This window comes from Nelumbo nucifera, chromosome 4 (assembly GCF_055504915.1).
Source record: "Nelumbo nucifera cultivar China Antique chromosome 4, China Antique-T2T, whole genome shotgun sequence".
Classification (NCBI taxonomy): domain Eukaryota; kingdom Viridiplantae; phylum Streptophyta; class Magnoliopsida; order Proteales; family Nelumbonaceae; genus Nelumbo; species Nelumbo nucifera.
This window is the reverse complement of record NC_142652.1, coordinates 17,591,331-17,617,269: the sequence shown is the minus strand read 5'-3', so window position 1 is coordinate 17,617,269 and position 25,939 is coordinate 17,591,331. Positions and strand designations below refer to the sequence as shown.

General features: G+C 39.6%; 1 protein-coding gene across 4 annotated transcripts; it reads left to right on the top strand.

The window, feature by feature from the left end:
• The first annotated feature begins 1,426 nt into the window (after positions 1 to 1,426).
• Positions 1,427 to 24,044, top strand: EMB93 (Mitochondrial transcription termination factor family protein). 4 transcript variants are annotated; one of them, XR_016068592.1, is made up of 3 exons: positions 1,427 to 2,442; positions 23,021 to 23,327; positions 23,712 to 24,044. XR_016068592.1 is itself a non-coding variant. In XM_088886484.1 (2 exons), the coding sequence occupies exons 1-2, from the start codon at positions 1,454 to 1,456 to the stop codon at positions 23,136 to 23,138; spliced, it is 1,107 nt and encodes a 368-aa protein (XP_088742610.1). In that variant the 5' UTR covers positions 1,427 to 1,453; the 3' UTR covers positions 23,139 to 23,651. The 4 variants fall into 4 exon arrangements, 2 of the variants coding, with proteins under 2 accessions (XP_088742610.1, XP_088742611.1); XR_016068593.1 differs by having other exon boundaries at positions 1,428 to 2,449; XM_088886484.1 differs by lacking the exon at positions 23,712 to 24,044 and having other exon boundaries at positions 23,021 to 23,651.
• Positions 24,045 to 25,939: the final 1,895 nt, after the last annotated feature.

Sequence of the window (25,939 nt, the reverse complement as noted above, 5' to 3'; positions counted from 1 at the left end):
ACCCCAAACAAACGTGGCCTAAGTACAACATCTAGTCATCTACCAATACATATTTACTCGTAGCTCTAAAGTGTCCGTTAAAATATTTGATGCCTTATCTCATTCAAAAAGTGTATTTGTGCATTAACTCTAATTTACGGCCAATTGATGGTGGGTCAATGTAAGCCCGAATATCCTTTCTTCTTCACCCGGCATCACATATGGGTTAACCCGAATACATTTAGTTATTGTATTACCGGCTAGATCAATCACAAATAGTCGGCGGTGGTTTCCTACCAAACATTGGCCATCTTATCAAATCAAAATTGAATGTTTACTTCATTAGACCAACTCTTTTCCAAATTAAAGAGTAGCATTGTTTTAACAATCCCGCTTGGCACTGCTACTTCCAAATAAAACACAAACCCTTTTAAACCTCTAAAAACCATAGCTTTTCTTTGTAGAATAATGGGAATGAAGAAGATCAAATGGGCAAAAAGCGGGAGGTTCATGAGTAGGGGTGTCCATGGTTCGGTGGGCAGTTTTTGTAAATCGAATCGGTACTACCGCTTTTTCCATTTTCCCAAACCGAAACTGAACTAGTACCACCGGTTAATTGGTCCATTGTTTTCAGTTTTTGACCGGTTCAATTATTCGGTTATTTGGTTTTTTATATTTATAATATATATAAATATATGTATAATATAATATAATATTATAAATAATAAATGATATATAATAAAATATAAGTATTATAAAAATATACAATATATTTATAAATAGATTATTATATATATAATATATGTATATTTATATATATAATGAATATATATTTACATATAATATATAGAAAATATGTGACATATACTAAAAATATATATAAAATATACATATAAATATATATACCGATCAGTTCGATTAACTGCCGTTTTTTTGTAGGTTAACCGAAAATCAAACCGATCCTTCGATTTTTCAAAAATACTAAACTGATCAATTTAATTAACTACATTTTCCGATTTGATTTGATTTTTCGGTTTTTAATGGACACCCCTATTCGTGAGTCTTTGTAGTGTTCTAAATTTTTAATGTGTTTAAGGGAAGAAAAAAAAAAAAGAAGTCCATCACGTTTAAACTATGAATGAATAAAGAGAGCTTATGCTTTGAATATAATCTAGGAGAGAGAGAGAGGAAGAGGGGGGAAGGGATTGGTGCCTACAATCAAGGGGATTAGATTTCTTAGGGAAGAGGTTGTTTTCTAATTCACCACGTTTGTGAGATTTAACGGAACAGAGAGAAGGGGGGTATATAGGATTGGTATAAGGGGTTAAGAACTTTGGCTGTTGGAGCCCAACAGCTTTGGTTTTAGTAAAAATAAATTAAGACATAATTACTAATTTACCCTTCTCAGGGTAACGTGTACCATCTTGCAAAATATATATAATATAGATTCTCTCTCGCTCTCGATTCAGACAACATGATAATTCGACTGCAGATTCCGACCTCAACGCCCCATTGGCATTCATCACGGCACCCTTCGCCAAGAATCCGCCGGAAGAATCGTTTTTCTAATCCTAACCCTAACCCTAACCTTGACCCTAACAAACATTATTCCCAAGTCCTCCACGGCTTCACTCCTCTCAAGACCCGGACCATCTTCTCTGCACCACTCCCCAACAACCCAGCTTCCGACTCCGGCCTCCGCTTCCGACAGAAGCTTCTCTACCTCGAAAGCCTCAATGTGGACTCCACCAAAGCACTCGACAAGAACCCTGATCTCCGCTCCGCCCCTGTCGAATCCATCAAGTCCGTCGAGAAGTGCCTCTACTCCATGGGCATCGAACGCTCCGACATCGGAAGGATCTTCGGCATGCACCCGCAGCTCCTCACCTGCGATCCCTACACTGATCTATACCCCATATTCGACTTCCTCCTTAACGAAGTTGACATTCCTTTCTCTGACATCCGCAAGTCCATCGTTCGGTGTCCCCGGTTGTTAATTTGCAGCGTGCGCGATCAATTGAAGCCAACGCTCTACTTTCTTCGGAGGTTGGGATTCGTGGGGCCGCATGCCATCACGTGCCAGACGACTCTTCTTCTGGTGTCGAGCGTCGAGGGCACGCTCATACCCAAGCTCGATTATCTTCAAAGTTTGGGGTTTTCATATAAGGAGACGGTCAAGATGGTCTTGAGATCGCCTGGGCTACTGACATTCAGCATTTCCAATAACTTTCGGCCCAAGGTGGAGTATTTCTTGAATGAGATGAAGGGGGATTTGGCTGAGTTGAAGAGGTTCCCTCAGTATTTCTCTTTTAGTTTGGAAGGGAAGATAAAGCCCCGACATAGACTTTTGGTCGAGCATGGCTTCTCACTCCCTCTGTCCCAAATGTTGAAAGTTAGTGATGGAGAATTCAGAGATTGGTTGGTTGAGATGCAGTTGCGCTCCGTTGATGAGAAATTGTCTTCGTAAGTTGTAAGCGTCCTTGTTTCTGTTGTATAACAATTCAATAAGAAACAAATAAATCAAATGGCAAGAAGACATCCCTTTCTTACACGACAATTTGTTAAGTGATCTCATGAATCCACTACTTTTATTTCAAAAAGTATTTCTGACCTGTAATGGGTTTTGTATGTTATGAATAGTCTTTGTGTATATGTAATGCAGCTTTGATATCTATTTGAAGAGATCTCTATATAATTTATTTTCCTTGCAAGGAAGTTTGAGAAAATAAAAGGTGTAAAATGCCTATCTTCAATTGTGAATGGCAAATGGCTTTGTAGCATTATATGCAGAGTCTACTCGGAATTCTTTATGATTGATTCCCACAGAAAAACTGATTGGTTTGCCCCCCCAATATAACCTATCTCACTAAAGCAAACCCAAGACATTGTGTTGAGATGGGAAAACCTGCAATTGGATTTTGCAACCTTCAATTGCAGTGAATAAAGGAAACTAACATTTGTTGATGTTAAGGGTTTAAAGCTTTATAACCAACATTTCTCTTGTTGTGCACTGTACTTCCTGAAACCAGTTCTGTTTCATTCTCCATTTGATTAACAGAAAGTCTGAAACTGGACATCTGGTGATTACTTGGGCCGTAGATTACTTTCATGCAATGGGGAATATACCTTCCAAAACCCTAAGAAACATTCCTTTCACATCAAGATGTTGAAAATGTGCTTGCAACCAAATGTTTCCCTGAATTTCCTAATGCTCTGGTTTCCTTATTTCTAAGCATGATACAAGTTTCAGCAAATCATTCAGACATATTTGACCACTAAACACAATCATGACCTCATTATGGCATGAAAAGTCTTGTTCCTTTCGAAGTTGATTTTGTAGCAGGAACAATTTTTCCTTGATGGTCTATTTATTTTATATGTTTTAGTAAATTTGCTTGCCACAAATGCTTTGTAGTTTGTACCTTGATGGTCCCATTTACTTTGCACCACATACAAATGTACAATCTGTGCCAAGTTTACACTGTGATGATGGTGGAGCATGCCCAAGTTATTTTTTTTTCTTGAGGACTTCCATTTCCAATAATATGGATTTCTAATTGTTATGGTTTAACAAATAATAACAAAAAAAAAGAGAAAATCTCATGATTTAACAAAGAAAATATTGGATCACCTGAAATAAGTTATAGTTGCATTAAAAAAAAGGAAAGAAAAGTGAATTACCAAAAAGATGTAGGATTAAGTTAGCAAATTCCTTAAGGGAAATTATGAAAATTTTGGAATGCTTTAGTTGTTCATGAGGGTTACAGTACATTTTGGAAGACTAACTTATTGAACAATGTTTGGGTGTTGAATTTGAAAGGGCTAATAGAACATTGGTGAATCAACATATTACAGGTTAATTATAGTGTGCTAGCTAAACAAGGGGTAAAAAGGGATCACTGTTTTTGGGCTCAGTTGTAAGAATGAAAAATCAATCTGATAATTGACATGTTAATTATAGTGGGGTAGCCAAGGTAGCCAAGGCTACTCGTAACCTGTAATTTCTGTAATCCTCTTTATACCAACGGGATTTCCTTTCATTGATCAAAGGAAAAAAAAACATTATTACAGAATCGCTCTGCTTCTACCATGTATCAAATAGTAACCTGCATTGTTGTTAAAAGTCCCAGCCAAGCCTAGGGATTTGACTGACTAGACACCTAAATGCTTATTGGTTTTAAATTTTTAATCTAACAAGGAACTCATGGCATGTAAGATATATCTTCAATGATTATATTTTATTTTATTTTATTTTTTTTTGATAAATGATTATATTTTATTTTATTTTTGGAAAAGAAATTAAAAGTAATCATATATTGGATTGATTTAACAATATGGGTCTGTCATTCACTGTCTGATTAGTTTGGATCAATTTATACCAGATATCAAGAGTAGATCAAAACAGCAGAGTAAGTCTAGAGGCCTTTAAGGAAAAAGGTCCTGGTGCTTAAGAGATTTTAAATCATTCTATAACATCATAAAGAAAGAAAATTCTTAGAACTGAGAACAATGGCACTTCTTGGTATGCTATTGAGAGTGCTATGGAAGTGGTGAAGTTTCTTGATGTGTGTGCTTTGACAATAGGGAGTCTGGAGAGTTGAAGGGTCTAGAAGAGCTAGGGGTAGGCCAAAAAGGACATGTTTGGTGTACTGGGAGATGATTTGAGGGTCTATAGCTTAACAATGGATACGGAACTGGAAATTATGGCTGAACAGAATTTATGTAGTGGACCTCATATGGTTGGGACAAGACCGAGTTGAATTGAGTTAAGTCTGGGAATTGTTTGAATATATTTTTATCACCAGTTGCTTGTTTGTATAGATTTATTTTTCTTTGAAAAGTAAGATACTATTTTAATAATTTTTTTGAGAAAATTTTTTCTTCTTTTTTAATTCCTATTTTAATAATCAAAAGAGAGCAGACTGTATGACTTTTAAATTTCTAAAAGTCAGAATCTAAGCTAGGATCAAAATATTGATACGATATGTCCCATATCAGGCATATCGTATCCATATCCAAAGGGTCTGATTCACTTTGATACACTGAAATACACAGGCCTTGGAGGTTTTGATGATAGAACATATCCTTCTTAGCCTGTTCGTGAAATTATCAGGTCGATAATATGAAAAAAAAAGAGAGTATCAGTCAATTGATATGCACAGATACTCGAGGTGTTGGTATCATGCGTATCAATATTTTGATCCTTGAATCTAAGTGAAAGTTGAGAGAAACCAATAAAAAAAGAGACATGGAGGATTTCAAAAGCCTGGGTTCCAAACTTCCAATGGTGCATGCCTGCAGGACACGGACAGGGGAAGTGGAATCTGATGCATATCCAAGAGTCTGACTTGTCGACATGAGAAAACATGACTTGCAAACACATTTATGGAAAAGTATATACTATTAAAATAGTTGATGTTTTTTCATAGGCATGAATATGAGCATGCCCCCTCCTTGACTTAGCTCCAGAACAATGAGCAAGGACAAATCATTATAGAAAACTGAAAGGTTGTATTACTGTATGAGGAATGAACCTCTTTCTGGATGAGAGTATGGTTGGAAAGAAATGCTCATATATTTGAAAACAAAACATGCACAGAGGAGGTTATAGGAGTCGAATACAAAGCCGGATGATTTATAGGTTGTTATTAGGAAAAATTGTCCTACAGTTGTTCTGCTATAGGAGACAAAACTAGAATCTTTTAATCTGGGTCTGAAGGAGGAAATTTGGGGAAGGAATAGTTGGGAGTGGCTGGAGCTAAGTGCAGTGGGTTTGTCAGGGGGTTTGCTCAGTTTTTGGGACCCGGGGGTTTTCAAAAAGGTGGGTGAGAAGGTGGGAAAGTTCTCAATCTCGATTTGTCTGAAAGAGGTGAATGGGGAGTGGTGCTGGGGAATAACAAATGTCTATGGCCCAAATACAGAGGGAGAAAGAGCTGAGTTTGGGAAGAGTTGGAGGAGCTGAGGGGTCTGTGTGGTGGTCCTTGGGTGGTAGGAGGTGATTTTAATGTGGTAAGGAGGAGCGAAATGAAAGGAGGGAGGGAGGGAAGGATTTTGACGGGAATGAGGAAGTTTGGAGAATTTATTGAAGGAAATGGACTTATCGACCCACCTTTAAGTGGTGGGAAATTCACTTGGTCGAATGGTCAATTCCCAGCTATCCTTAGAAGGCTGGACAGGTTCTTATTTTCAGGGGATTGAGTGGAGTACATGGGGGAAGTGGTTCAAGAAGTATTGTCTCTAAGAATGTCAGACCACAAACCAATAATGTTAAGAAAGTTCATTGCTGTAAATGAATGAGACCTTTCAGATTTGAAAATGTCTGGTTGCAAGGTCCCAACTTTTTGGAGTGGGTTGAAGAAAGGTGGAGGAGTGTGCAGGTGGAAGGGTCAGCAGCTGTTAGGATTTTGAGAAAATTTCAGCTTCTGAAAGAAGTTGAGGGGTAGAAGAACAGAGGTCTTTAAGAATGTCAGACCACAAACCAATAATGTTAAGAAAGTTCATTGCTGTAAATGAATGAGACCTTTCAGATTTGAAAATGTCTGGTTGCAAGATCCCAACTTTTTGGAGTGGGTTGAAGAAAGGTGGAGTGTGCAGGTGGAAGGGTCAGCAGCTGTTAGGATTTTGAGACAATTTCAGCTTCTGAAAGAAGTTGAGGGGTAGAAGAACAGAGGTGTTTGGAGGGGCTCAGTTGAGGAAGAAAGAAGTTCTGGACAAGCTAGCAAAACTGGATAGGCTGGAAGAAGAGGGACAGTTCTCAAGAGAGACTCTAATCGAGAAGGTTTCCCTAGAAAGAGAACTGGAAGGACTAATCTTGAGGGAGGAGGTGAGCTGGAGACAAAAATCAAGGGCAATTTGACTGAAGGAGGGATATAAGAACACAGCATATTTTCAGGCTTTCGCAAGTGCTAGGCATAGGAGTAACCTCATCTCGAGAATTTAGGTAGGAGAGGTGGTGGTGGACTCTTGGGAGGGGATTCAAAAAGAGGTGGTAGAGTACTACAAGAATTTATTCTCAGAAAAGGGTTGGAGGTGGGTGTCCTTGGGGGGATTGGAGCCTAGAAAGTTGAATGACAACTCAGTAGTGTGGCTGGAAAGGGAGGTGGAGGTTGGGGAGATCAGAGACGCTTTGAAAAGGATTGAAGGAAACAAAGTGCTGGGGCCTGATGGGTTTAATTTTAGCTTCACTAAGGCCGGTTGGAACTTCTTGGAGAAGGATTTTGTTCAATTGATCAAGGAATTCTGCAACACATAATTATCAAAAAAAAAAAAAGGAATTCTGCAACACAAGAGCTGGACAAAAGGCTGAATGCCACCTTTATCTCTTTGATTCAAAGGAAGGATGGGGCTGTGAATATTAAAGATTTCGGACCAATTAGCTTAATTAGCAGCCCTTATCTTCCAAGTACAATCAAGAAAACAAAAGAATAGGTAGAGACAAAAAATTACAATTTAGCCCAAAACATTGAATCCCTTTCTGCCCCTTGTTTATCTAAACCATCAGCTAGAGAATTGGCTGATCTTTTGACCCAGCACATTTTAACTTCCATCTCCCGCACCAGCCACTCAAATTTCCTCCTCTGATTACTGTATCTCCATAAACCATTGCTGTCTGCATTCAGCCACCCTATCACCAGATTCACCACCTCCGAATCCCCTTCAATTAAGAGTTTTCTGATGTTCATCTCCTTGGCTGAAATCAGTTTATGAAGTGGTGGGTGAAACTCAGGTGGCCTTTGTGGAGGGGAGGCAAATTTTTGATGGGGTGCTGGTGGCTAGTGAATGTGTTGACTCTAGGCTGAGAAGCAGGAGGCCAGGTCTAGTTTGTACCTCCGAATCCCCTTCAATTAAGAGTTTTCTGATGTTCATCTCCTTGGCTGAAATCAGTTTATGAAGTGGTGGGTGAAACTCAGGTGGCCTTTGTGGAGGGGAGGCAAATTTTTGATGGGGTGCTGGTGGCTAGTGAATGTGTTGACTCTAGGCTGAGAAGCAGGAGGCCAGGTCTAGTTTGTAAGATTGATATTGAGAAAGCGTATGACCATGTGGAATGGGGTTTTTTGGAGGAGATGCAGCATTTGATGGGCTTTGGGGAGAAGTGGAGGAGCTGGGTGTATGCTTGTGTATCTTCAGTGTCCTTTTCTCTGCTTCTTAATGGAGTTTCCTCAGATTTCTTTCAGGCATCTAGAGGCTTGCGGCAAGGAGATCCAATCTCCCCTTTGCCTTTTGTCTTGGTTATGGAGGTGCTTAAATTACTTACGGTGAAGGGTGTTCAACTGGGATGGATTGAAGGTTTTAGAGTAGGTTTGGAGGGGCCCTACATCTCCCATCTGCAGTATGCAGATGCCACTCGTTTTTTAGATGTCTCAGTGGACCAGGTGCTGAGTTTAAGGGCCATTCTGGCAAATTTTGAGAGTCTAACAGGTCTGAGAATGAATCTTTCCAAGAGTCTTCTAATTGGAGTGGGGGAAGTGGAGTGGGAGGTGTTGGATCAGTGTGCTGCAGTGTTGGAATGCCGGTTAGGGGAGTTACCTTTCAACTATTTGGGTCTCCCGGTGGGGACCAAGATTTCTGATGTAGGGGTATGGAGGCCGGTGTTAGAAAGGGTGGAGAGGAGACTAGAGAAGTGGAAAGCCAAATACCTGTCCTTTGGGGGTAGAATAACTCTTATAAGGAGTGTTCTCTCAAGCCTACCAACATATTATTTGTCACTTTTAAAGATCCCAAGGAAGGTGGCTGAAAAGATTGAAAAACTTCAGAGAGATTTCCTCTGGGAAGGAGTTGGGTGTCAAAAGAAGTTTCATTTGGTAAACTGGGATAAGGTTTGCAGACCAAAAGGGAAAGGGGGATTGGGGTTTAGAAGGGTGAGGCTGTTTAATAGGGCTCTATTGGGTAAGTGGATATGGAGGTTTGGGCTAGATAGAGAAAAAGATTCTTTATGGAGGAGGGTGGCAGCCGGGAAATATGGGGTAGTGAGGTTTGGTTGGGAATCAAGAGAAGTCTCGAATTCCTATGGGATGAGTGTGTGGAAGGGGATAATGAATTTTAATAGAGAGTTCAAAGCTTTGGTCAGTTTTAAGGTGGGGAGGGGTCAAGAGTGAGATTCTGGGAAGACGAATGGTGTGGGGTTGGGAAGCTGAGGGAGGTTTGTCCAAGACTTTACAGGCTCTCTGATCAGCAGGTGAGGGTGGATCAATGCTTTGAGATGAGAGGAGACCAATTGGTGTGGAGCCCAAAGTTTAGAAGGCTGTTGAGAGATCAGGAAATTGAGGAATGTATCTGCTGTTAGAAAAGCTGCAACAGGTTGTTATTTCTACTGCTGCTAGAGACGGTCTGTGGTGGAAAGAATGCAAAAATGGAATTTTCATTGTGAAATCCTTTTACTTGGCTCTGATAAGGGAGCAGATGCCTGGGGATCAGGTGGAAGGAGTGTGGGGGAATCCTATCCCTCCTAGGGTGGAGGCCTTCAATTGGTTAGTGTCGCTGGACAGTATTTTAACTTCAGGCCACCTGAAGAATAGAGGTTTCTACACGGCAAGTTTATGTTATCTTTGCTGTTTGGATGAGGAAACAGCTTTCCACCTGTTCTACGCGTGCAAGATGGCTCATATCCTTTGGAGTTTCTTCTACTTTTTATTTGGAATGGACTTATTTCAGCCTTTGTCAATGGCAGAGTTATTTTCCTCCTGGCCAAGATTTAATGGGTGCAAGAAAACAAAGATCATATGGAGCTGTATCCCTTTTGTGGTCTGCTGGGTCTTATGGAATGAGAGAAACAGAAGATGTGTTTTCTGATGTAATTTAGAAAGAAGAAGAGAAGTCAACCTAGGTTCGAAGGGAAGAGGAAGAAAGAAGAGAGAAGAGAAGAAAGAAGAGAAAGGGTGTGGTTTTATTATTCTGGCCGCTCCACTAAATCTTATTTATATTCACGACTTTACAATAAGTAGAGTTACTCTAATACCCCTACTTAAAAACAAAAGAAAATAAATATGGCTCAACCGGCCCAACTACCATAACTGTAACATAAAGAAATAAACAGTAAAATAAAGTGTGGGGCTGGGACCACACACACATTAATAGTTTATCAACTATCTCTATACTCCCCCTCAAGTTGGGAGTAGATATTCGTCATTCCCAACTTGCGTAAATCTGTCTCCAACTTGATTTTTGTGATTGCTTTAGTAAAGAGATCAGCTAGCTGCATGTCTGAGGCAATATAGGGAAGACACACTTCTTGAGATGCAACTCGCTCTCGGATAAAATGCCTGTCCACTTCGATATGTTTAATCTTGTCATGCTGTATTGGGTTGTGGGTAGACCTGTTCATGGGCCGGGCCGGGCCGGGCTTTTACTGTGTATTAACAATTTTTTTTTAAGGCCCGAGCCCGAGCCCGAGCCCGACCTGACCATCGGGCCTACAATTTGGGCCCGAGCCCGGCCCTCATAAAAAGCCTGAAGCCCGAGCCTGGGCCCGGGCCCGGGCCCGAAATTTAGCCTATATTATTATTATTATTAATGTTGAAGCAGCTGAATAAAGAGAGAGATAGATTGAAATTATAAAGAAAAGAATAAAAAATATATATATATATATATTAAATTATAAATATATATTTTAATAAATATTATATTATTTATATATTTTATATAATATATAAAATACATATTATATATTTTATAAAATATATAATACTGAGTCGGGCCGGGCCGGGCTTTTTTGACAAATCCCGAGCCCGGCCCGAAAAACAGTCGGGCTTACTGTGTTAAGCCCGAGGTCAGGCCCGCGGGCCTAATTATATGACCAAGCCCGGCTGGGGTGCGGGCTGGGTCGGGCCGGGCCGTCGGACTACCCGGCCCATGAACAGGTCTAGTTGTGGGCAATATTAATTGCAGCTTGATTATCACAATACAACATTAGAGGTTTCTCATAGTCAATTCCCAGCTTATCAAGCAAAGATTTCAACCATAACACTTCTGCGACACCATTGGCCATGGACCTGTGTTAAGCTTCAACACTGGAGTGAGCAAAAACATTTTGTGTTTTGCTTCTCCAGGAAACAAGGTTTCCCCCCACAAATGCACAATACCCAGAGGTAGATCTTCTGTCATCAATACATCCAACCCAATCAGCATTTGTATATACCTCTATCTTCATGTGACCACTATTCCTGAAGAGTATGCCTCTCCTTGGGTATCTCTTCAAGTAAGCAAGTATCCTTTCCACCGCAAGAAGGTGAGTGGTCCTAGGAGAATGCATGTACTGACTAACAACACTGACAACATATGAAATGCTTGGTCATGTTAGGCAAAGATAAAGAAGTTTCCCAACCAACCTTTGATGCATAGCCCTGTCCTCATGAAGTTCTCCACTTTCTGCACTTATTTTATGGTTCAACTCAATGGGTGTGTCAGTAGGCTTTACTCCTAGCTTTCCAATTTCTTCCAATAAGTCAAGAACGTACTTTTTTTGAGAGATAAAAATGCCATGCTTAGATCGAGCTACCTCAATAGTCAATTCCTAGGAAATAACGCAATTCCCTCAAGTCCTTCACTTCAAATTCCTCGTGAAGATGCTGCTTAAGAGAGTCAACCTCACTAGTATCACTTCCCATCACCACAATGTCATTCACATAGACAACAAGTAAGGTCAAGGAGGAGTCTGTCTTCTTAAAGAAAAGAGTGTGATCTGACTGAGCCTACATGTAACCAAAATTTTCCACTCTAATCCTATCAAACCAGGCTCTTGGAGATTGCTTCAGCCCATATAAAGTCTTCTTCACCCAGCAAACTTTCTTTCCTGCTTTTGTACTGTAAGAACCAGGGGGTAAAACCATGTACACCTCCTCTTGCAAATCTCCATTGAGAAATGCATTCTTGACATATTTGAAACAATGGCCATGAGAAATTTGTAGTAATAGATAGTAGGGCTTTGATAGTGTTCATCTTGGCAATTGGTGCAAAGGTTTCCATATAATCTATGCCATAAGTTTGTGTGAATCCCATTGCAACCAATCTGGCCTTATATCTCTCTACAGAACCATCGGCATTATATTTCACTGTAAACACCCATCTGCATCCAACAAGTTTCTTCCTCTCAGGCTGGTCAACTAGTTTCCATGTATTGTTCTTAACAAGAGCATCCATCTCTACTTTCATCGCTTCCTTCCACTCAAGTATCAATAGAGCTTCTTGCACTGTTTTGGGTATAGGAATAGTAGCAATAGATGCCAGGTAAGATCTATAGGATTCTGAGAGACAATCATAAGAAAGGAACTGGGAGATACAATGAGCAGTGGATGAAGTACAACGACGCTTCCCTTTACGAATTGCAATTGGGAGATCAAGGTCATTTGAAGGAGGAGGCTGAGGCTCAACAGTGTTAGGAAAAGTATCTGCAACAGGGGGCTCAACAGTGGGAGTAGTGCATGGATCTGAAGTTGTAGAAGGTGTTGGGATCGACCTAGACTGCTGAGGACAGGAATCAACCTGCCTCCACCACTGTCTGTGATACACTATCAACTCCCTACACTTCTGACAACCCTCTTCACGACACTCCCCCTCAGTAACTGGAATAGGTAATGGAACTTCTGGGGCTGAAATCCCTTCCTCATTACTCTCCCCTTGAGGAGAAGCCCTATGATAGTAGGGCATATCCTAAAAAAAAGTGACATCCGTGGACACAAAATGCCTCCCCGAAACAGGCTCATAACAGCATTACCCCTTTTAATTTTGTGCATACCCAAGGAAAATACATTTAGCAGCTTTGGGATCAAATTTGGAGCGAAGAGGTCTAAGGATTTGAACAAAACAAGTACACCCAAAAGTTTTAAGGGGAATAGTGAACAAGTCCTTGTCTGGATATAGAAGATTGAATGGTGTTTTCATGTCTAGAACCCGTGAAGGAATTCTGTTAATAAGGTAAGCAGCTATGCGGATTGCATCCCTCCAGAAGCGTATGGGAACATTAGAGTTGAGCATGATGCTTCTGGCTACCTCCAAGATATGTCTGTTTTTTCTCTCAGCAACCCCATTTTGCTGAGGTGTATGGGGACAAGTGCTCTGATGAATGACTCCATGATCTAGGAGATATGATGCCAAGGGTTTTGCAAAGTACTCCTTGGCATTATCGGATTTGAGAGTTTTGATCCTGATTTCAAATTGGGTCAGTACCATCTGATGGAAAGCCTAGGTCAGAGAAGGGACCTCATCTCGAGAGTGCATAAGGTAAACCCACAAGAAATGGGTATAATCATCAACAAATAACAAGAACTATCTGTACCCCTGCCCCCATAGCAGGAATATGATATGGCCCCCAAACATCTGTATGCACAATTTCAAAAGGAAGATTGCTTCTTTTATTGCTCAAAGAATAAGTTGATTTACAATGTTTTGCAAGTTCACAACTTTCACACCTCAAACTAGTTGGATTGACTCAAGCAAATTTGGAAACAGACTCTTCAAAGACCCAAAAGACAAAAGACCTAATTGGTTATGCCAAAGCATAATCTGACTCAAAGACTGAGAAACCAACAATCTCCCAACTTCACTCTCCTTCCCTTGTGGATGCTCAAGCAGGTGAACTCCATTCATCTCACAGCCAATCCCAATCACCTTCCTCGTTTCCAGATCCTAAAAAACATAGTGATCAGGGAAAAAGGTCACTGAACAGTTTTGATTCTTAGTAATATTACTAACTGAAAGCAAGTTAGCACTAAGCTTAGGGACATGCAAAACTGAGGACAGGGAGATGGCATCAGACAGTCTGGTGTCTCCCTTGCCAGAAATAGGCACAAGGGAGGCATCAACAATAGATACTGTCTCTGCCAGAGGATAAACAATAGGTGGTAAACAAGGTGGATAAATTGGTCATATGGTTAGAAGCACTTGAATCTATTACCCAGAAGGGTCTAGTGTTACTTGGGGCTGAAGTGTGATATGCTGTAGCTCTTGTACCTTAGTGAGCAAAGGCTGAAGTAGGATTAGCAAATGTAGTAGCTGAAGGCTGAGATGATGACCCAAAGATACTAGCTTCGTTCTCTAATTGTGTCAAGGCAGCCCAGATAGCAACTAAAGCATCTAAGGATGTGGTCCTTGTGTTGGAAGTGGATGCACTGTCTGTAATAACTGCCACATTAGCACTTCCCTTCTTGTTTCTGAGTCTCACTGGCATCAGGTGGGAATGCAACTTCCAGCAAGTGTCCTTGGTATGTTTTGGCTTCTTACAATGATCACAAAAAATGCCTCTTTTATCTTCCTTCTTCATTTTCCTTTCCTTCTCCCCTCCAACCTTAGGTTTTGTTGCTGCTAAGGCTGATTCTATAGGCTGAAATGGTAACATAACATTTCTCCTACTCTCTTCACTGTGAACCAATGAGTAGGCTTGAGATAATGTCACGCTCTCCCTAGTAAGAACCGTCTTACAATGTCAAAATCTGAGTTCAGACTAGCTAAGAACTCAAACACTCTATTTGTTTCAATCAGCTTTCTATATGTTGCTGCATCCCTTTGACTTTCCCACTCAATAGTTTCCAAGTGATCAATTTCATGCCATAGGGATTTCAGAGTAGCAAAGTACACTGGGACTGGCTTCTCCCCTTGCTTGAGATTATTCACTTCACACTTCAGCTTATAAGCTCTAGCAACATTAAGAGGTTGGGAGTATGTCTCCTTCATGTTGTTCCAAATCTCCTTGGCTGTTTTTGCCCATAAGTAGTTTCGGCTGATGTGAGGCTGCATAGAGTTGCATAGCCAAGTCATCACCAAATAGTTCTCTTGAACCCATTTGGGATGTGATATGCCATCCTTGGCTGGCTTCTTTGTGTCTCCAGTCACATAACCTAATTTACCTCTACCTCCAATGGCCATCATTGCTGATTGGGCCCATTCCAAGTAATTGGTCCCATCAAACCTAACAGTGGTAACCTGAAAAGAATTTTCAGTCATGCTACCACTCCCTAAAAATCCTTCCCCTTGAGTTTTTAACTCACTTCCAGCCTTCTCCATTCTATGTAGAGCACTAACAGGTCAAGACTTCAAGAAAATAACCCAAAAGGAATTTCTTTTATGCTGAAACCCTAAGGAATTGAGAGAAAAACAACCCAGAATTTATTCACAGCTAGGAACAATCATCAAGAATTCAGTCTCAGCTGATAGTCACCTTCCAAGAAAGCATCCATAGTCAATAATCAACTCCCTAGTTCATCATCAGTCAAAAAATCAGTCTTTGAATCCCAAAAAACTGATCGTAGGGTTTTAAAAAGGGAGAAAACAGCAGGGGATACTAAGGTTTATCAGCTGCTGCTTATAGAGAGGCTTAAACTACTTCTAACCAAGATCGGCCTTACTAAAGATTGTACCTTTCTCAGAAGAACACTGGTCACCACCTCAAATTGAAACACTAATCTTGGTCACACCTGATTTCTCTGATTCTCCCTGGTCATCGGGCAATCTCCAAGAATCTTTCAATTTCTTGGGCAGTCTCCAATACTCCAGCAACCTCCAAGAACCAGGCACTACTGCAGAAAATCCAGTTCTAAAGAGTTCTCATTGTAGCCGACCAGATCAAGCTCACATGAGAACCCTAATCTTTCTTCACTTGGCTCTGATACCAACTTGAATAAAAGAATCAGAAAAAGATGTGTTTCCTGATGTAATTTAGAAAGAAGAAGAGAAGTCAACCTAGGTTCGAAGGAAAGAAGAAAAGAGAAGAGAGAAGAGAAGAAAGAAGAGAGAAAGGGTGCGGTTAGATGCCACCCCACTAAATCTTATTTATATTCATGACTTTACAATAAGTAGAGTTACTCTAATACCCCTACTTAAGAACAAAAAATAATAAATATGGCCCAACCGGCTCAACTACCATAACTGTAACATAAAGAAATAAACAGTAAAATAAAGTGTGGGGCGGGGACCACACACACACACTAATAGTCTATCAACCATCTCTACAGCGGTCTGCTGGGTCTTATGGAATGAGAGAAATAGAAGATTATTTGAGAACAAACAGAAAAACATTGAAGGTCTTTTAGCAATGATTGTAAATCTGGTGTCAGATTGGGTCCTGGTGCAAGACTTCATTCAGACTAGCAGAACAGAGCTGGGGGAGAATTTTTGGAATGTTCTTGAGTTACAGTCTTGTAATCTTGATCAGTTCTGTTTTTACTGATTTTTCTAGTGTAATGTAATCAGCTTGTTTTCTAGGTTGGGTGCTATCTTAACACCCCCAGGTTGTATGACTCTTATCTATTTTAATGGAATTTTTATTCTGATTCTTCCTGGATCAGAATATCTGCTAATGATTTAGCTTACTCTCTGTCCAGAAACAGGGTTCATAAGAGGACTAGAGGAGTTAAATTAGAGTCCTATATTACTATGGTAGGTATTTTTTTCCTCTTTGTTGGTGTGTAGGGAGGCTGTAATATGAAAAGCTTGGGTTTTCTTTCTATTCTTTCTTTCCTTCACCTTGTACTTTCTTTTTATATTTTCTTAATAAAATTCTTTTGATCTTGTTACTGATAAAAATGCTTCTCCAAGAGGAAGTTTGTTTTGGGAAGTTGCTTGTGGCAAGATTAACACTTGCGGAATGTAACAATAAGGAGCCGTAACTATTGATATCTTCCCCCCATGTTTGCATCTTGCCAATGATCTTTGAATTTCCACTTGAACTTGGTGGGTCTTCAGTGGGACCCTCCAAAAGCTGTGACAAGGCCATTACCTAATGTTTGTCCCAGCTAATCTTTGGCTTTTATTCACACAAAATGGCAACTCTTAGATTTTATTATTACATGCTTATCAGCCCAAGATTTTATCATATCACATGAAAGCTGTGATTGATGTCCTACACAATTGTAAGCTTCAAGAGCTGAGCATTACGGAAGCTGATGCTATTGAGGTAAGGGTGATCAGTGATGGTCCTCCTTGTTAGCCAAGGGGGTGCTGCATTATGTAGATATTCTCTACTAGTGGAAAGTGGTTTTGCAAATGCTATTAAATGCAAGGTTTAGAGTAGGTTCTTATTTCCATAGATCACATGTATGGCTTTTGCACTGGTCATGGATGAACTGACTAAACATATTCAGGAGGAGGCCTAATGGTGCATGTTGTTTGCGGATGACATTGTTTTAATTGATGAAATCAATGAAGGGTTGATTAAGCTTATGGGCAAATGCCTTGGAAACAAGAGGTTTTAAAATAAGTAGGACTAAAGTAGAATATATGATATGTAAACAGCAGTGCAAATTAGGGTGCCTTGGTTCAACAGTTCATAACAAGGGAGAGATTGAGGAGGATGTCCCTCGTAGAATTAGGGCAGGATGGGAAAAACAGAGGGGTGCATCCAAAGTTCTATGTGATATGCAAAGCAATTTCATTCACATTTCAGCTGGGTGTGAAGGTCTGCAAATGGGGTAGCAATTGGCTAAACAGGGAGTTGAAAGGCCAAATCTTTTCTGGGCAAACTTGTAAAACTGTTACCAAAGGGTGTTTGAATCTCCAACAGTTGCATTAATTTTAGTCTTCATCTCTAATGAAATCATTTGCTGATCAAAAAGGAAAATTATATAAAACAGTTGTAAGGCCAGCTATTCTGTATCCTGTAGGAGCAGAGTGTTAGGTAGTCAAGAAACAAGAAACATGTCCAGAAAATGAGTGGCAAAAATCTATATGCCAAGATGGATGAGTGGAAAAACTAGAAATGAAGTCATTTGATGGAACCTAGGAGTAGCTTCAATAAATGATAAAATGAGGGAAAGTAGATTAAGATGGTTGGTCAAGTGCATATAAGACCATCAACAGCACCCATAAGAAGTGATTTGTTGCAAGTTGAAGGGGTTAGAAGGGTAGGGGTAGACCCAAAAGGACATGGGTAGAAATAGTAAGAAATGATTTGAGTGCCAATAATTTAACAATGGATATGGCATTAAACAGAATGGAATGGCAAAACAGGATTCGTGTTGCTGACCCCATTAGTTGGGATAAGGCTTGGATGATGATGACATGTGTGAAACCCTCTTTTTGTATAGCTTGAGATGGACTATTAAAGAGAGTGGTATTAGCTCCTAGCCCCATTCACCCATTGTTCTATGGTGTTTATTACAGATTCATATAAACTATTGGAAATTGATGCTCTTAAGATGTGCATGTCAGCTGTGGGACATACAATTGTGCTTGCTCCATGTCAGATCCTGCATTTCTGATTTGATCTCCATCTTCCCAGGCAAGGGAAAAGGAGGGGGGAAAACTCATTCCTTTTGTTGGCCAGAGGAGCATGGTAGTTTTGACCAACTTTAGTTTGGGATTCCAGTTTACTAAGGAAAAAAGGTTTCTTGGAGAAGGTGCTGAGGTTGGCCATGGGTATAGAAAATTCTTAGTTGTTTCATCTGTTTATCTGTTATTCTATTGAGTTAATTAAAGGCGAGAATTAATGATTGAACCATTGTGCTCCTTTTAGATGGACATCAGAGTATTTTTTTATACATGTACTACATTCCAAGTTGCACAATATGTTTGTTGAAAGATTGCATTTTTGTGAATATAAAGGAATTTTCCTCATAGAGCATTACAAGAATTCATAATTTTTTGCCAGCATTGTAATGGAGTATTAACAGTAATATACATTTCTGGTGATGAAAAGTATCCTGGTTTTTTACTTCAATGTTTGGCATCAGCAAATGCTGGAAGATTTATATCTGTTTACAAATCATTAATTTTCACAAATATAAATATGAAACTTAAGTATTAATTGTCTGTGGGGTCATGTTACAAAAGAACTCTGAAGGTTGAGACTTGAGAGTTCAAAGTTGATTGGAAGGGGTTGCTGAGTAACCATCATGAAAACCTCATAAGTTTGCTGGATTCTAATTTTCTTGGTAGTTAACTTTGGAAATCCCCAGATTCCACTAGAAAATAGATGGTACTCCAGGAATTAAGATGCAGGGATTAGATTGTGGCTATTCTGGACTCATCTATTTGAAGGGATTAAGTTTTTCAGAGGGTTCAGATTTGTTCTGGAAGGTAAATGCTTTTGACGGGAAGTTGTCATGTTTCCTTGTGAAATGAAAAATAGGGAGACATCGGGTTTATTCAGGGGTTTTAGTTCTCAAGGATGGTCTTTATTTTCCACGGAATCCAGAATCTGTGAGGGTTTGTGATGCTGGATCAATAGATGAATGGCTAAAATATTTTTCTTAGATGAGGGGTTGTGAGGTGTAGCAGGGCTAAACTTAGATGAGGGGGAGGTAGAAGCAGTCGTGAAGACTCTAGGTTGTCAAACTAGTGAGTGGCCGTTGAAGTACTTAGGTATGCCTTTGGGGGGAAATCCAAGGAGTGTGAATTTTTGGACTCCAATTGTAGAAAGGTTTGGAAAGAGATTAGCAGCTTGGAAGCAGAATTACGTCTCTTAGGTGGTAGGTTAACCTTGATCAAGTCCACCTTGGCAAACCTTCCAGTGTATTACCTCTTTGTCTTTAAGACCCCCTAGCTAACTTGTTGGAAAAGGTAATGAGGGATTTTCTTTGGGAACCTAGAGAGGAAAAGAGGGATCATCTGGTGAAGTGGGAAGTAGTGGTCAGGAGTAAGGAGGAAGGTGGGTTAAGGGTGGAGAACATGATTTTATAAGAATCAAGCATTGCTAGGGAAATGCTTGTGGAGATTCCCTTTGGAGAGTGAGAAACTGTGGCACAAGGTAATAGCTAACATGGACTGTTGCAAAATGGCTGAGATGCTGGAGTCTCAAATTGAGCTACTCTTTCCTCTCCTTGGAAAGCAATTCATGCAGTTCTTCCTTGCTTCCTGAAGCAAATCAGGTATGATTCTTATTCAGGGTCTAAAATTCGGTTTTGGGAAGACCTTTGGGTGGGTGATTCTACTCTTAAAAACTGCTTTCCCATTTTTATATTCGTTATCTTTGTTTAAAAAATGAGCCAATTTCTTCTTTCCATTCCATTTCTGAGGGAGTGTCTTGGAATTTGGGTTTTAGAAGAGGTTTAAGAGAGGCTGAATGTGCACCAATCTCTGAGCTGCTGCTCATCCTTGATTCAATTGTTATGTTCCCCTCCACCCCATATGAAAGAATTTGGATCCCAGACCTAAAGGTTCTTTTTCTTGTGCCTCCTTTTTTCATTCCTTGATTGCTCAAGCTCCTTTAGGGCCTTTCCAGTGAGTGAGGTTCGGTGCAAACCAATCCCCTTAAAAGTAGAGACTTTTTGTTGGGAGGTTTATCATGGAAAAATCAACACCTTGGACATGCTGCAAAAGAGAAGAAAAAATGTTTGTTTATCCCCTAACTGGTGCACACTTTGTAAGGCAAATGGTGAGACTGCTTTTCACATTCTAATTTCCTGTCTGTTTGTAACTTGTATTTGGGAGTGGTTCTTTGACCTCTTTGGGTGCAGGTGGACTCTACCTACAAGCTTACCTAGTCTGTTTGCAGGTGAAATTTTTAGGTGGCCAAGGAAAAGAGGAAGAATTTTATGGAAATGCACTAGGGCCGCTATCATTTGGACAGTGTGGGAAGAAAGAAATGCGAGACTCCTCAAAGTTGAGGAGAGAAACCTGGAAGCAGTTTTAGACTATATCCTCCTAAGGGTGATTCACTGGGTTAAGACCTTCGATCTGTTCTCTCCATTTTCCTTTGATGACATAAAAAGGAATTGGAGGGAAGTGGCCTTTTCAGCTACAAGAAAGACTAGAAGAGTTCAGCTTTGGGAACCACCATCAGAAAGCTTTGTAGAACTTAATTTTGATGGAAGCTGTTTTGGCAACCCAAGCACTTAAGGCATAGAGGGATATCTAGGGATAAAGATGGAACTATCTTAGCTTTATTTTTGGGTCCTATTGCCCAAGAAGATTCAACTAAGGCTGAATTGTCTGCTGTATTGTACGGGGTCCAATTAGCAGAAAATCTAAATTTAAGAAGGCTGTTAATAGAAGGAGACTCCCTAGTAGTGGTAAGTTGGTTAAAGAATGAAAAGAAGGCAGCTTGGAGCTACCGAGATTTGGTAAAGAAGATCAAGTGGCATCTGAGAGGTGTAACAGTAACTTTTCAATGGATTCCAAGGGTTGCTAATGGGGTGGCAGACCCTCTAGCAAGACAAGGGGTTGAAAGGGAACAGTTATTTTGGGCCAAGTTGTTTTAAGGTGTGAGTGTGCAACTGCTCCTGTGGGTAAGGGAAGGGCAGGGAGTTTTGTATGTAAATGGGTAGGGAGTGTCCGTATTGGTTTCTGTTGTTGCATCTGCTTTTAGGGGTACCATGTATATGCTTGTTTATATTAATGAAATACTTTCTGTTATCTATCAAAAAAAAAAAAACTTAGAAATTCATGATGAGGCTTCTTTGAAAATTTCAGGGGAAAACAAGGGTTGGTATGGTAGGTTCAAGATGGCTTTTAAAGCTAAAATTGAAACAGCAGGTTGCTGTAAGCAAATCAACCTAAAGGAGAAACTTAGGCTCTGTTTGTTTGCGGTCCAAATCTGAACTGGATATAAATTTTGTACCAGTTTTAGTTTTGCATCTATTTGCTTGTGAATGATCTGTACTTCTCCTGGTGTAAAATTTGCATCACCTTCCTCCTATCTTAATTCTCTCTTATATAAAGTGGGGACAACATCATTTTGCTTCTTACTTTAACCCTAAACAAATAATCTTTCTCTTGTTTCCATTCTTTCTCATATAAAGTGGGGATTACATGATTTTACTTCCTATTGTACTTCTCACATACAAGGTAAGGTCAAATCTGAAGCAATAGTAAACCAGAAATTTACACCAATGCAAATCACCAGAAACAAACAGAGCCTTAACAAAAGAAGAATAAGAAAAGAAATAACGGTATGGGATAATTCAGCAATGAAGAAAGAAAAATGCAATAGAAGTAACACATCTAAAAAATAATACATCAAATTAGTTTCAAGTATCTGCTGTAATTTAAAGACAAGTCCTACTGTAGTCAGCACCACTAGGTTTCTCTAGAAATCAGTGCCTGGAGATTGAGTCAACATTTTCATTAGTTCAGAGTAGGGCTGTCAATGGACCAGACATTGGTCCAATCCGAGCCGGTCCAGTATAAGTCCATTACAGATGGGCCAGGTCCAATCCCATCCGATGAATACTTTGGATCATTCTGGACTGGTCCAATTCAATGTCTGGACCGTCCAAACTGTTTGAATTGATTTTAATTTAGATCGGGTCCAACCCAAACCTGGTCCATTGCACCGGTACTCTCTATCTTATGTCAAAGGACTGGATATTGGTTCAATCCAACCCAGTCCAATATAAATCCATTACAAATGGACTACGCCCAATCCAATCCAATAAATACTTTGGACCATCAAGTCTAGACTGGTCCAATTGTCTTATTAGTCCATTCAATCTGTTCAAATTGATTTTGATTGACAGGCTCCAACCCAAATTTGGTCCATTGACACCCCTAATTCAGAGTCGATGCCAAATGCATCAATAGAAAAACTTTTCATTCATTTATTTAATGGCTCAAATGTGCTAATACATGGAACATTTGTAGAGGAACAAAATGAATCTTATAAGATCTACAAGATATCAGATTTCCCTAATCATAAAAGGAACTAAAAATACTTACAATAAAAAACATATTTAAAATATATCGTATCTTTGAAGTAAATATTAAGGATTAACCAGTTGTTTTTTATTGGCAATTGTCCACTTTGTTAATTAGTTATAAAAAATATAGGAATATTTACAAAGATGATATATGTCACTTAAATTGGGCTCTGGCATCCATGCCAGCTACCTTCTCTCAAAATGTGTGTACAATGCTGTGATCTTACTTTTCGTTTCTTATCCAGTCTACAGTGACACGAGAATCACCTTCCATATAATGTTTCTGTAATTTGACAACTTTCCTAGCTTTAAGCCTTGATGTATTGCTAGCTGTTCAGCTTTGGTTGAGTCACCTTTACTTATAGGTCCTGAGTACAGAACTATATCACACCATTGCTGTTCCTTAACACTCTTCCTATTCCTGACCTCCCTGGTTAGCCCATACTGTTTTTATTGAAGTTTAGCTTTATCTGATGCAGATATGGAGGTGACCAAGATGGAGACACTATGTCCTTGCTGAAGAAGGAACAGAATATTGGTAGTGTCTTGAACCGATGGAACACTTATCAAAGATATTTCACCATATATTTAGAATAGGTGGGTCCACCCATTAGTCAACATATGTTTAGAATCAAATCAAAGACATAGTTGGGAGAGTCAAATCCAAATCATATGGGGGTTCTCTCGAATTGACAGCTAGCTTGCTGGGCTTTTTGGAATCGGCTGAAGTTTGTGGACCTTGGGCACGACTTAGTGACATTACACTAAGGCCCCGTTCGCTTTTCGGTAAGTTATTTATTTGGGTAAATTTTATTTCTAATGTAAATAAGGCAATGGCCATTTTAGCCATAAAAATCCATTATTAAAAGGGACATTTTTTTGTCCCATTCAAGTGTTGGCAATTTTCCCCCTCTCAAAATCCAAAAAAAGAATGCTCCCTACTTTTTAGATGTGTGGAGCTGAGCTGGATTTGTGGAAAATTCTATTGCTTGTCTATTGGGACAAACACATGAAGGATTCCCTTTTCTTACATTTTTGGCCCCGCATTAAATGCTTTGGCAAGAAAATATATGATTTGTTGGTAATGCAATAAAATATATCTTTAGTTTATCTTCTTCTTCTTCTTCTTCTTTTTTTTTTTTTTAACTTATATCCTAAAGTACTTTCCAGGATGGAAGGTGACGAGGATTGTTTTCACTGCTAGAGCATTTGTGAATTTAATTTCTGACCTGTATAGAAGGACAAGTGGTTCAATTAATAAATTGTTTAATCATAGTTTTAGATTTTCCTCGGTTCTGTTTGATAAGTTTTTAAGCAGGATCATAAATCTATTGAGTGGATTTGATAGCGATCTATGGGAAACTGTTCTTCTACCATAGTTTACAATGACTCTTGTTTGCCAATGAAGATACAGTTACTTGTTCTCATAGAGCTTTGGTTGTAGTTGGCTGCATTGCAAAGATGACTTGAGAATTATAGAATTGTGCAATTTTTTTTTGTAAATGCAGAGATCTATGTCTGAATTGACAGAGGTTTTTGAGTTAATGTTGCTACCTATCAGCATTATAAATTGTTTGAGCAGTAGATCTGAAGCTGGGCCTAGCAAGTGATGCTGAGTAAACACTTGATATTTCTAACAATTGAGTTTAATTATTTCTGAAAAACACATCTTAATCTTAATTTGGATGTCTTACAGACAGTAAAACACTGGCCTTGTGAGATTATAAAGAATCATTCGACCTAAACTAATGCTTCATGTTAAAACTAAATCTTAGGCCCACCAAACTTGTGAGAACAAATAAGACCATGGGCTATATAGCGCAGATCAGCTTGACTGTAAAAGTTGTTTTTCATGTGTCTTTCTATGTTTCTTGTTTGTAACACGGAAAAAAAAATTATAGGAGGAAATACAAGGAAAGAAGATGGGTAATTTCTCCATTTTCTAGAGAGAGAGTCTACATGTGATATGTCGAGGATGGGTCAGTTGTGGGGCTCGCGTTGAAAGTGGAATACACAAGAGCAGGATATCCATGTTTGAGCAGTAGGAAGCAAGAAATGTGGTGTAAGATATTTGGGGGGGGAACAAGGGTTTCCAATTAGATACGTTGTGCTTTCTCTTGATTTGGGTGTTAGAAAACTAGGGGATAATGATCCATTGGGTTAAAAGTTGTTGATAGAATAAGAATAGTCTTACTCTTAACCTTTATCTGTTCTTGACACACGTTTTCTGACTGGACATAAAATTTTTGATTTTTTCCCTCTTTGCTAAGAAACTAAGGATATGTTGGTGATTGAAGTTGAAGTGGATGTTGGGCTCTCCGCATGATACGCAATCCTATTTGCCCGAGCCCTCAGGCATCGCTGCACTGTCTGCCCGAGTACATTAACTTGTATCAATATCTAGTCCTCATCATCTCCACCCCAATTTTGTAGCATTTGGTGGCATTACATGATATGTGGAATCCTTCAAGTCCTTGCTTGTGTGTGTCTTCTAGGAAAGAGTTATTGTCTGTTACCTATCTCTGTTTGCAGCAGTGGAATTCTTGCTATGATCTCTCTCACTCGGGAGGGGAATCTTGTCTCCCAAGTCCTATCCCATCTTTTTGTATGGACAAAGATATGAGAGAGGAAGGGATCCTTCAGGAAGACCCCACATTTGCTTTTTTTTTTTTTTTTAATTCTTGTGATGGGGTCCTCGCCTACAGCCCACTGCAATGTTGGACACCCTGATCCTGAATCAGGTTAGTTACCCGGCACACAAGTAATGTCGTAACTTGTGCTCCTTTCCTTTTTGCATCTCTACTTAATTGCTCTGAACTTCAACTCTTTGGGGGATCTCTATCTCTTCTCAAGTAAGCCCCATAATTCATGATCAAATTTACATGGTATGAATAGATGTATATATGAACCGACAAAATTTGCACATGGGGCCTTTCTGACCGTAACCCAAAAGGTCGGTAAACAACCAGAGTCCTCACACTCACTTTGGTCGTCTGATGAACGAACTCTCACTCATCTGGAGGACCGGTTCATTGGATGGTTCCCAAAAGAAAAAAAAAAAAAAACACAAATATGGATGCGTTCGGGGTCGAAGTTAATCTGGGTTTTTTTATGAAGGGAGATTAGAAAAAAACCAGTGGCCATGCTGACGCATAAGATGCAACATCACATCCGTACAAATGTGTCTTGCTCTTATATGGTAGATCATTTGGGGGGGTAATTGGACGGGCCCACGTTCATGCAAGACACGATGAGTTGTCGTAAAATCTTAAGACCTCTTGTTTGTCTGTTTGTGTGTTTTTCTTCTTTTTCAATATCAAGGGTCTGTGGCTGTGAGGGACCGGTGAAGTAAAGAGGTTTGATTTATCTGAAGCTCAGAATCTCTCTCTCTCTCTCGG